General features: G+C 34.3%; 1 protein-coding gene and 1 long non-coding RNA gene across 2 annotated transcripts; one reads left to right on the plus strand and one right to left on the minus strand.

Annotated features, from left to right (window-relative positions):
- Window positions 1-1,156: 1,156 nt before the first annotated feature.
- Vps15 (vacuolar protein sorting 15) lies at window positions 1,157-8,351 on the plus strand. The gene is made up of 17 exons (XM_018457169.1): window positions 1,157-1,312; window positions 1,834-2,014; window positions 2,096-2,239; window positions 2,422-2,576; window positions 2,646-2,836; window positions 2,970-3,709; window positions 3,875-4,183; window positions 4,315-4,698; window positions 4,984-5,310; window positions 5,510-5,839; window positions 5,937-6,102; window positions 6,262-6,375; window positions 6,467-6,659; window positions 6,794-6,959; window positions 7,056-7,326; window positions 7,441-7,771; window positions 7,862-8,351. Exons 1-17 carry the CDS (start codon window positions 1,221-1,223, stop codon window positions 8,076-8,078), a joined length of 4,311 nt encoding a protein of 1,436 aa, XP_018312671.1. The 5' UTR covers window positions 1,157-1,220; the 3' UTR covers window positions 8,079-8,351.
- A 793-nt stretch (window positions 8,352-9,144) lies between these two features.
- LOC108728564 (uncharacterized) lies at window positions 9,145-10,794 on the minus strand. The gene is made up of 3 exons (XR_001936892.1): window positions 10,486-10,794; window positions 10,241-10,313; window positions 9,145-9,828 (listed from the first exon to the last, which is right to left on the minus strand). It is a non-coding gene; the product is annotated as an uncharacterized lncRNA (long non-coding RNA).
- Window positions 10,795-13,260: the final 2,466 nt, after the last annotated feature.

The following is a 13,260-nucleotide window of genomic DNA, read 5'->3' on the forward strand; positions in this document are numbered from 1 at the left end:
ATCGGACGCAGTGTGAATCCAGCATGTGTCGCAGGTCGCGAGCTTGTAAAGCCCAAGACACAATACGAGGGAATAGCGATAGCGATAGGAATAACATAATTTCAACCTATCAGAAATCGGTTATATCGGAATACACAGTTTTTGATAGCCAATGTTGTCAATATTCAAATTGTCGTCATCGATGATCGATGCTCGATTCACGGCTATTTTCAGTTCAGTATTAATTTTCTTTTATGAATTGTGGTTGTAAATAAATCTTTTGAAGAAAATAGAAGCAAAGAAGAACAGAAGGTAAGAGAGAATCCCACACAGCTAAATATTTATTAATCAGGTCAATAAAGATTGTTACTGATCCAACAGTTTTATTACTTATAAAATTATAAAGTGTTATAAAAAAATTAATTTAAGCGTTAGTTATATATTCAAAACTCTCATCTATTTTATTAAAACACTTTTTTGTAGTACATTATTAATTTTTTATTGTTTATAGAAAAAAAACATTAGATTAAGATCAACAAAGCACATAGTTAAAATTTTTGCTTAAGCGATTCTACGTTAAATATGTTCATGTTTATCAATATATAAATTAACTTTATAATCTCGATTTAATTTACTTATTCTTTATCTTTGTTTATAATTTAAATCTCGGTTTAATTTCCTTTTTGTCTTTTTCTAATTCTTTCTTAAAACTAAAAAAAAATAAAAAAAAAATAAAAAGTACTACATCGATAAAAGTAAGGCCGGAATCAGACTAGGCATTGAAGATTGAGATTGAAGATTGAAAGATTGAAATTTGACCAATCAAAATAATAGGAGTTAAAATTCCTTTGCCCTCATTGGTCAAATTTCAATCTTCAATCTTCGATCTCAATCTTCAATGCGTAGTCTGATTCCGGCCTAACCCGAAATAAAATAAATAGTCGTGTTGCTCAAATTGCTCCGAATAGTAAAAGTCCGAATACTCCGAATATCGTCACGAGTCACGATTGATGCAACTTCATGTGGTAACCATCTATGGTGCCGAACAGTGCCGAATGGTATCGAATGTACGTACCAGGCGTGCCTACGTAAACACAATTGAAATGCAAAGGATCCTAAATGCATCTAGAATTATGGTTGGTCGCACTGCATAAGGTGTAAAAAATCGGGAAAAATGGACGCCGAGAGTGAGTGTATCGCTTTTATCTGAATCCTCATCTTGGCAACAAAAATTGGCAAAAATGGGCAATCAATTAGTGGGCATTGCGCCCAGCCAAATATTTCCGGTAGAACACTATTTGACAGATCACAGCGATTTATTATTCGACGTGAAGTAAGTACTCAATCGAATTATTCTACCTTACGTGTGCATACGTCTGCTAGTTAGCACTGTCAAGAGCATTGTCGAAACCGCGTGTTCAAGTGATATCTCATAATAATAACAGCCTGTTAATACTTCATGATATTTTTATTACTTGTAATCAATATTAACAGATGTACATGCATTGTAATCAGGTATCCACATAATGTTCTGTTTCCTTTTAAATCATAGTTAATATTGACAAAAATATTATATGTGGATAGTTTAATAAGCCAGTAACTTAAAAAGGAGACTATGTTAAAAAAATAAATCTAATTTTAATTAAAAAAAAAAATTAAAGTCACTGACTTATCAAACTGCCCTCGTAAGTAATATGAGAATATTATAAGTAAAATATTTTAATAATTGCTATATGTATGTGTAGAAAAGTTTGTGATATTTATGGAAACCTTGAGAATATTATTTAGAATTAACTAATTATGAAGTGATATTAATTTAAACTATTGATTTACAATATTCCTTGTTATTTACAGTTTAGGAAGCACTAGATTCTTCAAAGTAGCTCGGGCCCGTAGCCTGGAGGGACTGATAGTTGTAAAAGTGTTCGCAATTCATGATCCAACATTGCCATTATCTACTTATAAGGACAAACTGGAGGAGATCAGGTCAAAGTTAGCCTCCGCTGTCAACTGCCTACCGTTTCAACGAATGATCGTAAGTATTGTAATATAGAAATACTATAAACATGTATTGTTTATTTTAGCAAGACTAGAATTAATTATATGCTTGGATCAGCTCACAGAAAAAGCAGGCTCAATAATGCGGGAGTATGTCAAATATTCTCTTTATGACAGGATCAGCACTAGGCCATTTTTAACGAGCATAGAGAAAAAGTGGATCACTTTCCAAGTATTATACGCTCTTAATCAAGCCCATAAGGTAAGTAGCATGTGTGAATCATTTTAAAAAGGATAGCTGTTCAAAGAGAATTATTTAAGAGTCTTCTATTTAACTCAAGTAGCTTATTTTAAATCTTATCTATACTAACTTCTTATTTATTTAAATAATAAAATATATTATCTCTGATTATAATTTTTAAAAATAAATATTTTTTCTTACAGTTTGGTGTTTGTCATGGTGACATAAAATTGGAAAATATTATGATAACTAGTTGGAATTGGATATTACTCACGGATTTTGCTAGTTTTAAACCAACGTATTTACCAGAAGATAATCCTGCAGATTTTTCGTATTTTTTTGATACTTCCAGGAGAAGGTAAAATCTTTACCAAAGCCATCTTCTTTCTTTCTTGTTTCATTGGAATAATCTCTAATATCTTTTCAGAACATGTTACATAGCGCCCGAAAGATTTGTGAAAACATTATCTTCAGAATTGAGCAATACATTGTTATTACCAGAACAAGAAGTAAAGACAGGTGATTTGCATCCGATGATGGATATTTTTTCTGCAGGTTGTGCTTTAACAGAGTTGTATAATGAAGGGCATCCACCATTCGATTTTTCACAACTTTTGGGTAGGTATATCATATTTTTATAAATTCTCTTGCTCTTTTTTTTTATTGAATTGTTAAAAAATGAGTACAAAGTGGAATGTAAAAGATGATCTTACAAACCTGAATTTTATTAATATGATGTTAATATATTCAGCATATAGGAACAACGAGTATTCTGTGAGCAAACACTTGGACAGTATAGACGATCCAGGGATACGTGAGCTGCTTAGTTCAATGCTGGAAAGAAATCCAACAAATAGGAAAAGCGCAGAGATCTATCTGGCTCAAACTCGAGGTACCATCTTTCCGGAATATTTTTATTCCTTCCTCCAGTCTTACATGCTTATTTTCTCCGCTGCTCCGATTTTATCACCGGACGAGAAAATAACACGGTTGAAAAAGGACATTGGTAATATTATAAGTATACTAAAGGCGGAAGACAGTGAACGGATGAAAACGAGCGAAATAAAACCCGCGGAAACCGCAAAATCTGGTCAATGTGAGAGTAATGTGGAATCAATTAAGGACGATTCTGGTCACAGCGAAGAAAATACGATGGTAGAAGTCGACAGCGATCAAAGTTCCGATAAGACCGATTTGAATCAAATTGATATGAAGAGCACAGCACAAGATATTGGCAGTGATATTCAAGTGGACGCAGAGCCAGAGATTAAGTCCGAAGATAGCAAACAAACTTGCGACGCGGAATCCAAGAAGTCAATTTCTACCTCGAGTGAAATTCTAGAAGGGCTTGTTATCATAACTCAACTTGTTACATCTTGCATAAGAGGATTGCATTACTCGCAATCCAAATTGCACAGCTTAGAGATATTATTAGAATTGGCTGAAAATGTTTCTGACGAGACAATTCTTGATAGAATATTACCTTATATCGTAAGTATTAAAAATGCTAATTTTTAGAAATTTTTTAAATCATACAAAAAATAAATATCATTGCTACACTTGTATTAAGCTAAAAAATGTTTTAATTGAGTAAATTATACTTTTTATTTTATATTATTAATTATTGCTTATATATTTTTTTTTAATGTTACTTAGTTCCATTTGGTTCATGATCCGGCGCCGCGGGTAAGAGTATCAGCGATACACACTTTAACGAAGTGTTTACATCTTGTAAAATCGATACCATCTTCGGATGTAAACATATTTCCTGAGTACATTCTACCAGGTTTAGCGCACATAACTCAAGACGAGGCAGTTATTGTTAGAGCAGCTTATGCGGAGAATATTGCTCATTTGGCGCACATCGCTCTGCGTTATTTAGAAAACGCTCATCTGTCTAACTTGGGCAACAAGGAAGGACCAAAGCCTAGTTATGACAGCGAACTTCAAACCTTGCACGAAATGGTATAAATATTTTTCATAGTTCGTAAAAAGATTAAAACGATGTATTTTCGCTGAAATTTTCGTTATTTGAACTATATAGCTGAAACACTATCGATTAATTTAATAATGCGTTGTCTTTATCTTTTACTTAGGTCCAACAATCAGTGTCTATGTTGTTAACAGATCCCAAAAATTTAGTAAAACAAACGTTAATGGAAAATGGAATAAACAAATTGTGTGTGTTTTTCGGAAAACAGAAAGCCAATGATATTTTACTTAGTCACGTTATCACGTTTTTAAATGACAAAGAGGATAAGGAACTGAGAGGCTCTTTTTTTGAATGCATAGTAGGTGTAGCCGCTTATGTCGGTTGGCATAGTAGTCCCATATTAATGCCACTTCTGCAGCAAGGTTTATCTGATCCTGAAGAATTTGTAACCACAAAGGCCATAAATGCCATGGCAACACTTACAGAATTGGGTCTACTACATAAATCTGCTCTTTATCAATTATTATCAGAAACTATGGTCTTCCTGGTACGTCATGATATAAAAATTTTTGATATGTATAATGATAACAACACTTTTATAGATTCTTTTACAAATTTATAAAATTTTCTGATTAACAAATCGAAAAAATTGAAGTTATAGGGTTTTGTTAAAATTTTAATAAATTTCAGAATATTATTTAAAACAAATTCTTTGAAAATAAAAAATTAGACAGTATAAATAAGACAATAAGTTTGTTTAAAGGAGACTAGTTTAAATTTGAAAGCACCTTGTGTATTGGTGTAATTAATTTGCACTGTCATTTTTTTATAGGTCCACCCAAATCTTTGGATACGTCATGCAACCGTCGGCTTTATTTCCGCGGCAGCAAGAACTCTGAATGTGGTAGACGTCCAATGTAAAGTTCAAACGATGCTCCAACCATATCTGAAACATTCATTGATCCAGATAGAAAAGGAGATTTTATTGCTCGAGGCACTTGTTCCTCCTATATCTAGAATCGTATACGATTCCGTGGTGAAGTATAACGATGTGGAGGAACTATTCCAAGTACTTGAACAGAGGCAGGCAGCTAGAGCGAAAGCCATAACGGGTGTAGTATCGCCGCAATACAACGACATGAGTACCTCTTTAAAAAATGTAAATAACGTTGATTATATTCAATCTTGAAACACTGGGAAAAAATTTTACTATATTGCCAAAAAATTAAATTTTAAAATAAAATAATGTTGCGTTATATATTATGCAGCGAAAAAATTTAAAATAAAGATATATTGTTTATTATTGCAAATAAAAAAGATTCAATACAAAAAGATTCACCAACAGTTTTTTTTTTTAGCTTTTTAGGCGTTTGAGTTCGGAATCAATGACTGAGGCAGTTGAGGATCAATTGCTAATCATGAAACCTCACTTGATGAAGATCAACAAGTATCGCAATTCCGCGGACACGAAGCAAAATGCTATCAAGCCCGTGGATGGTAAACTGGAGTTAAGTCCAGTGAAAGATAGAATAAGACATCATGTCGTCGTATTATATCCTGATACTAAAGGAGACTTAACCCTGCCACCTTTCAAGAGATTGGATCGAAGAACATCGGAGACTGTTGGTACATACGCAACAATGAATCAAGAATGGCGTACGATGTTTGCAGCTCAAGATAACGCTCAAGTATTATAACAAATCGATATCGATGGTTCTTTGTTTTCTATATTGTCCTGCTAATTCTATATTGTTTGTAATAATTTTTCTTATATTATTGTGACAGCATGCTATTGTTAAAATGTCAGACATGACCGGAAGCAGTGGCAGTCCCAGCCAGAGCATACACAGTGGAGACATCCATTTATCTCCGCATCATTGTCTATCAGATATGACTAGCATTAATTCTCTCATGAACGATCATTCGCTTCACGAGCGATCTTATATACAATGTAAGCGAAATTAATGAGATTGTAATATAAAATAATAATAAAAATAATAAATAATTAAAAAGTTAAAAATAATAAAATTTAAATATAATAATATTTATATAATTTTTATGTTTCATAAAATGAGAGATAAAAAAATATTAAAGAATAACAATTTTGCAGATAGATGTGCGCCCTGCCGGTTAGAAGTACGGCAATTAACGTATCGGAAACAAGAGCAACATGCAGCAGTGTTAAGAGCAAAACGTTGGGCTAACAATATCGCTTGCGAAGCTGGTAAATAAAAATTAAATCTTTACAAATTACATCATGCTGTATTGTATGATTATCATGTGCTTCTTTATTCATTATCGATGTTGGCTAAAAGGCTCCACATCACTGCCAAAGGATTGGAGACCTCGAGGAGTTCCCGTCGCGCATCTCCATGAGCACAGAGCTGCAGTGAATAGATTAGTTTCGATACCGGACACTAACTTGTTCGCAAGTAGTTCCTCCGACGGATGTATTAAAATTTGGGATGCCAGTAAGATGGAGGGACGAAATATTGCTAATCGTTCTAGGTACTGTTTTTCTCTTTCAAAACAATTATATATACACATTGAAAATGTTTTGACTAACTTATTATATTATTTTAAGTTTAAAGCTCCGAGTTATTAATAATGCAATATTCATTTCTTGATGCTGTGCTTTACAGGCAAACTTACATGCATAGAGGAGGCCCACTGGTTGGCTTAACTGTGTGCGACCAAGGGCAATCTTTAGCAAGCTCTGCGAGCTCGTCTGGAACAGTATTCGTACTTCGGATTGAGCCAAACTCGAGTAAAATGAGCCTGATTGGCACTCGTCAATTAGATCCCCAGGTGATTAGAAAATATCCGCAATAATATAAAAATTCAACGCATATGAATGTTAAAGAAATGTTGCTTGCAACTTTTAACGCTTTAACGGTTTAACAGGAAGAAGGAAGTGCTGTTGATCTACAGTATCTAGATTCCGGCTCGCAATCGGTTCTTGTATATGCCTCATTGTATGGATCGCTGGTAGGTTGGGACTTACGATGTCCCGGCACAACATGGCGCTTAGAAAATGATTTAAAGCATGGAGTCATCACATCGTTTTGCGTAAACAGTCATCAGCAGTGGTTGACCCTTGGCACGAGTTCCGGTATCCATACCTGTTGGGACTTGAGGTTTCAACTGCCAATAACGAGTATCAAGCACCCAACAGGTAGATTATCTCGCTATTTTATTTTCTATTGCGCTTGATGTACTAATTTCACTTAAAATAATTTCTAATAATGTTACTTGTACTATTTGTAATGCTATTTATCGTTTCTTTCAGGCGCCAGAGTACGAAAGGTAATTACGCATCCGACAGAGCATTCGTGGATAATTTCAGCTGTACAAGGTAACAATGAGATATCTATGTGGAATCTGGAGACCGATCAACGACAGATGGTTCTATGGGCATCAAATGCCCCGCCGTTGAGTCGTACTCAAGCCGGTCACACTGTATGTGCCATGTACACTGGATGCATCGATTGTTCGGGCTTCCTTTTAGCCGGCGGCACCGATATGCGATTACGCTTCTGGGACTTTGATAGACCCACCGCATCTTACGTCGCTCTGCCCGCCGCTAACGATGTCCTCACTCCAAATTCATTGGCATACGAGTCAGTAATCGATTGATTATAAAATTAATCACTCAATATATTTATTATATTCTTGCTTAATGATATACGATATCGCTTCTCTGTTTACAGTTTACGTTTGATAGACGGAACGAACGTCGTGCAGGAGGTATTGGTGGATGACGATTCTAATCCGTTGTCTGGAAGTGACACAAGAGGAAGAAACATGGAGGAAAGCGGTCCCGAGACTCCACCCTCCGGTCAGCACGACACGATCTCCGCCGTGGCTATGTCGAATACGTGCATTCTCACCGGCAGCACAGATGGTTTGATACAAGTCTGGAAATGATTGTTCTTCTCGGTCCAAAATTCGATTACAAAGTTCCTCGCACAGGCGATAAAAGAGTTTACCAGTGTAATGCGGAATTTCTTCCCGGTAATAACGAAACCATTGTGATCCAAGTAAGAAATAAGTTATTTTAGAATTCAGATAAATTATCCAGCAATGCCGGACATTGATCGTGATATAATTTATTTAAGGGTAGTCACTCGGAGGAATTGTGATGGCGATGTAATTATGATATAACAATTCCCATTTTGACAAAAAAACTTGACAAAAAAATCATATGTTTTTAACAATTTCGTGTGATTATCATTGATAATAGGTCTTATTTGAAATTACAGTATCATAGGTATCTCACTGTGCAACAAAAAGTTAATCTACAAATCAAATTATTTATTTTTATCTTTGTTTCATATAATTTTTACAAAATTGAAAATCCTATTTCTAAATATAATTTTATAGATTAACTATAGATGAGTAAAATTCTCTCGACTGTATTTAAATTAAACTTTATATTGTACAATTTGCTTAGATAATGTATTAAAATGGCTTTTATCGCTTCTTTAAACTACAAGCATCAACGTACACACAACACCGCCGTGCTGTACCGAACTCTGTGATCCTGGACTGTATATAAAGCATGTAATATACATGATATTTAAGACTATAATTACAATTGTGCTACGAAAGCGTGCATTTTTTTTAGAAAATTTGAGCATAAACTTACAATGTAACATATATAATGTATATAGCTTATTTTTATACGTAAGAAAAGAAAGAGAGAGAGAGAGAGAGAGAGCTTGGAGTGTTATTGATTTGTAGGCAGATGGTGATGACTTAGAAAGTCGATGTTACACAGATCAACAGATAAGTCTTTGAACTGTATCTAAGTTAGCAGATATTTAGTGGGTCCGTACGCGCACTAAAAATTTAACATTGACGGATAAATAAAAGTTATACTGATATAAAGTGACTTTGCATGATAGAACACTCTTAAAATGTCTGAAAAAGAAATCTAGAAACTACATTTTTATAGCTTTCGACTGTATTCTTTAGTTTTGTTTTTTTTTAACTCTAAGCTATTTTTTGTAGTACGATAAGATTCCTAGTTTCTTTTTCTCGTTTTTATATTTAACAAGTGCGAATACGGACCGAGAAGCGAGAAGTAATAAAGTTCGCGTACAAAAGCAATTGACAATTATCTCCTCGCTTCGTACTTTACTTGATGAACGCATCCGTAGTTATATGTAATCGAATATTTGTATGTATACTAGCTTTAAATTGTTTGCTAGCATTGTCACGGACACATACGTACACGCATACTGACTGAAATACTCATAACCGGTGGACGTAAACTGTCTAAAACTACGTTGTTACAATAAATTCATATTTTTAACGCACGATACGTTCTCACTTGCGTTTGGCACGACAGATTGGAAATCCGACCGGAAATTTCCTTTACCATGGACAAACGGGTGCGGCAGGATAAGGCACGCGTCCTGGGAACGCATATGAATCCGCATTTATAGTTCTGCAAATTTGTTTCCAGCGCTCCTTACCACCTCTACTTTGACGATACGGGCCGTTTGCGTAGTATCCGGTATTTCGATTGTCGTAGGACTGCTGAGGAAACCATAGCTCGAGCCAGGGCTTACAGGAAACTAAACTGACCAGTAGTAACAGCAGAATGATTAACTTCATTGTAATTCTATCACTTGAAAACTTCAGTCATAATCTTTTAACTTTTTCTGATGATCTAGAAGGAGAAAGATTATTTTCTATTTTTGTGAGTATTTAGATACATTGTGAGTATTTAGATACATTATGTTTAAATTTAATCGTTTTGCATTATATTTTAGGATTTTAATTCCCAAACTGAAGTGTAAAGAATGTTTAAAACTAGATTCGAAAGATTAATTTTTTAATAATTTTTTTGAATTCTTGATAATTTTATAAAGATATGATACACATGTATACATATATTTTTATATTTACAAATCTATTAATTTAAAGTAAATTTTTGTTTTAGCAGAATTTTGTTGAAATCATTCAAGAAAGATTCAGATTTTTTTCATTCGTTTACAGTTTCTTGAGATTTACTTGATTTCCTTAAGTTTTCCATTCTTTATTATAATTGAAGTAATTGAAAAGATTATTGTATTTCTTACTATTATTCAGTTTCCTTTGATTTCTCTGATATCCGTGATGATATAGAGTCTATTGTAGGTCCAAGTGAATGTTCTGCAAATAAAAAATAAAAGTTCCATTAAAGTTCCATTAACAGTTCGATTGCAGTTAACGCTCGCTGATTTTACTACTTCTGACAGGTGTCACGGCTGACAGCGCACTTAGTAAAGTGGATATAAAAACGCTAAAGTGGATATAAAAACAGGGACAACGCACGTTCACGCACCAAAAAATCAGATAATGAACGTCGTTGCGTCACGGCGTCAATATTTTCTTTTACACTTTCTGAATTGTGGGATTAACGACGATACGACGTCGTTTTCTGGAAACTCCAGTATCTTGTCGACTGTATTGTTATTTATTTGAATTTGTTCTCTAACTATGGAAAATAATTGAGGCCACGTAGCACCTCTAATAATTGTACTAGTTATAATAATTAACTTCTACCTAATCACAAGCAACTGTAACAAGCACTACCGCAATGGAGAGATACTGCTTACTGCTGATTTATATACCACTGGCCTATCGCCCTACCGCTCAGAAAAATGCGCGGTTGGTGATGAATCTGCGTTGTCTTTTGATGAATGATCTTGGGATACTGAATGCGTATGTGTTCAATCGGCTTTAGTAAGAATATACGGCAGTCTTTTATAAGATCATATATAAATTATAAAGAGAGAAAGCATAAAATAACGCATAAAAATCTGACAGAGCCTATAGTAATATATATTACAATTTATATAATTGATATACGTAATTCTATTAGAATCTAATTGAATCATTAATCAAATAGATGAACAAAATTATTTAATTCTATTAAATCATAGATTCAATCAACGGTTTATTTAATCTTAATCCACGATCGTAGATTTTGATGTCATTTTATTTTTTTCTTTGTTATCCTAGAATCACCTATTTGAAAAATATTGAGCATTTTGTATTTATATATTCAGATATATGATTTGTCTTACAATATTTTGCATTACAGATTTCCAGATTTTCAATTTACATTCATGACCGTTCGAAGTTTGGATCATACGGAATGGATTCTAAATCCAACCATGTCTAGATCCTTTATTATTTTCTCATGACAAGATTGTGATTGAGAGAGCCGCCGAAGAGATTTCTTATTCCAACGAGTTCTACCTCTTCACGATTATTTCCTCAATTTAGGATTCCGCACATGCTGACAAAATGACACATTTGCTGCTTGCGCGCTTTTGAACTTGGGGAAGACCCTTTTTCACTGTCTTGGTCGTTCTTTATAACAATTTATATGCAACATTCGTAACTCTTGTTCGCTCCCTCGCTCGCGTATTCCGCGCACGCAATATCGTTTGCAGGGAATACAGGAAGATGTATGAGATACTGATATCATCGTAATTACTCATTTGTTTGGTATGCCGCTACATCTTATGGTAATGGCATTTCGTCATGTAACTCTTTGAGGCAAAGGAAGAAGAAAAGGAAAAGCCCTGTGTGCGCTCTAATAACGATCGTTCGGAAGACGCAAAAGCAGTTGACTGCATCGATTGTGATTAGATCAGATCTCGTATACGGTTCTTCCGGATTAGCATTCAATGTTTAATTCATGGATCGCTTTCAGATATTTGACGTAGACGTATCCACGAAATCCGGCGCTCTGCATGAAATAGTAATAATTTTGCATACGTAACGCGCCGCCGATACGTGCTTGCATGCTATTGCGTGCATTCGATCATAAAGTGCACCGCACCGGGTGAATTTCGCAGCATGCGTTTTTCCTCGAGATTACGAAAATGATCGCGTGACCTACATTATATTATGCACAGGCCGATCTGCGCGCGATATATTCAATCTTCGCGTCCGATTCTTCCGCACTGGCGCCAAACTTTATTGGGAGTCGCTCTACATTCGAATATCATGTCAAGGACACCGCTTGCGATACCAAAAACAGTAGTGGATTATCTTATCGGCAAACTTGACATACATTCCGTGAAACTGCTTGGATGAACCGAAACAAGTTGCCCTTTGATCCCTTGAGTTCTTCCCTCATATGTTTTTCCAAATGTTTTTCTAGGTAAAACACTTCTCTTAATGATAGAATCTGTACTTCTGTATATTTTATTACCTAAATTAATTATATATTTACTTGCTTGACGGCAAAAATTCAAATACAATGAAAGTTTGAGAAATTAAATTCACATGAATTTGAAAGAAATGGTTATTAGTAATTATAATTATTATTTTAATTTGTTTTACGCTAATTTTTAAATTATTTTAATGATGCGGTTTGAGTAGTGTAACATATATGTATAGTAATGTGCTGTTTTTTTCTTCTACCTTGTAATCTGGCTTTAGGAAAAATAATTTGTCTTGCGCAATTAGCGTCAATTTATATTGGTGCAAATTAGCCCCTGTAATGGATACAGCATTTTTTTCATTCGTTATTCATCATTTTACACGAAGTCTTTCTCAACCTGGTTCAAATTGCACGCAACTTCTTACAGGAAATCGACTATAAGAGACACTGCAATAAATTCTTTAATCACGTAATACCGGATTGTACATTGTATAAAAAAACTGGGTTATATATAAACAAATAACTCGGTTTGCCTCGAGGGAAATTATTGGTAGTTGATAGGCCCATTTATCGCGCGAATATGAATCGTAAATTGCAGACGACAAGGTCGATTACTTCGCGCAACTGCACATAATTGTCCTTACACTTGACGGATTCTTCCATGAAAGGGTGAATTCTTGAATTATAGACCATCAAATAACGACACGATTTGCTCTACCGATTCCTATTACCGTAATAGTCAGTTTCCAATCTACCCGACTATTAATAGCGTTTGGCAGAGAAAGTGTCTATTTACACACAGATGTTCGCAACAGAGACGAACAATTTTTTAATAGCTTATTTAACTCTAGAAATTTAATTTGGAGTTATATAAAATTGTAGAATTATAAAATTTTGTATACATAATTTAATATATATATATATATATGTATATATTTT

This window comes from Mycetomoellerius zeteki, unplaced genomic scaffold (genome assembly GCF_001594055.1).
Source record: "Mycetomoellerius zeteki isolate Tzet28-1 unplaced genomic scaffold, Tzet1.0 scaffold62, whole genome shotgun sequence".
NCBI lineage: Eukaryota > Metazoa > Arthropoda > Insecta > Hymenoptera > Formicidae > Mycetomoellerius > Mycetomoellerius zeteki.

Excerpts from the sequence above, each read along its gene's own strand:
- Vps15 (XM_018457169.1), top strand. The coding sequence starts at position 1,221 with ATGGGCAATCAATTAGTGGGCATTGCGCCCAGCCAAATATTTCCGGTA. Across the intron at positions 2,240-2,421 it reads CTCTTAATCAAGCCCATAAG|TTTGGTGTTTGTCATGGTGA; the intron begins GTAAGTAGCATG and ends TTTTTCTTACAG. Across the intron at positions 5,311-5,509 it reads TGAGTACCTCTTTAAAAAAT|CTTTTTAGGCGTTTGAGTTC; the intron begins GTAAATAACGTT and ends TTTTTTTTTTAG.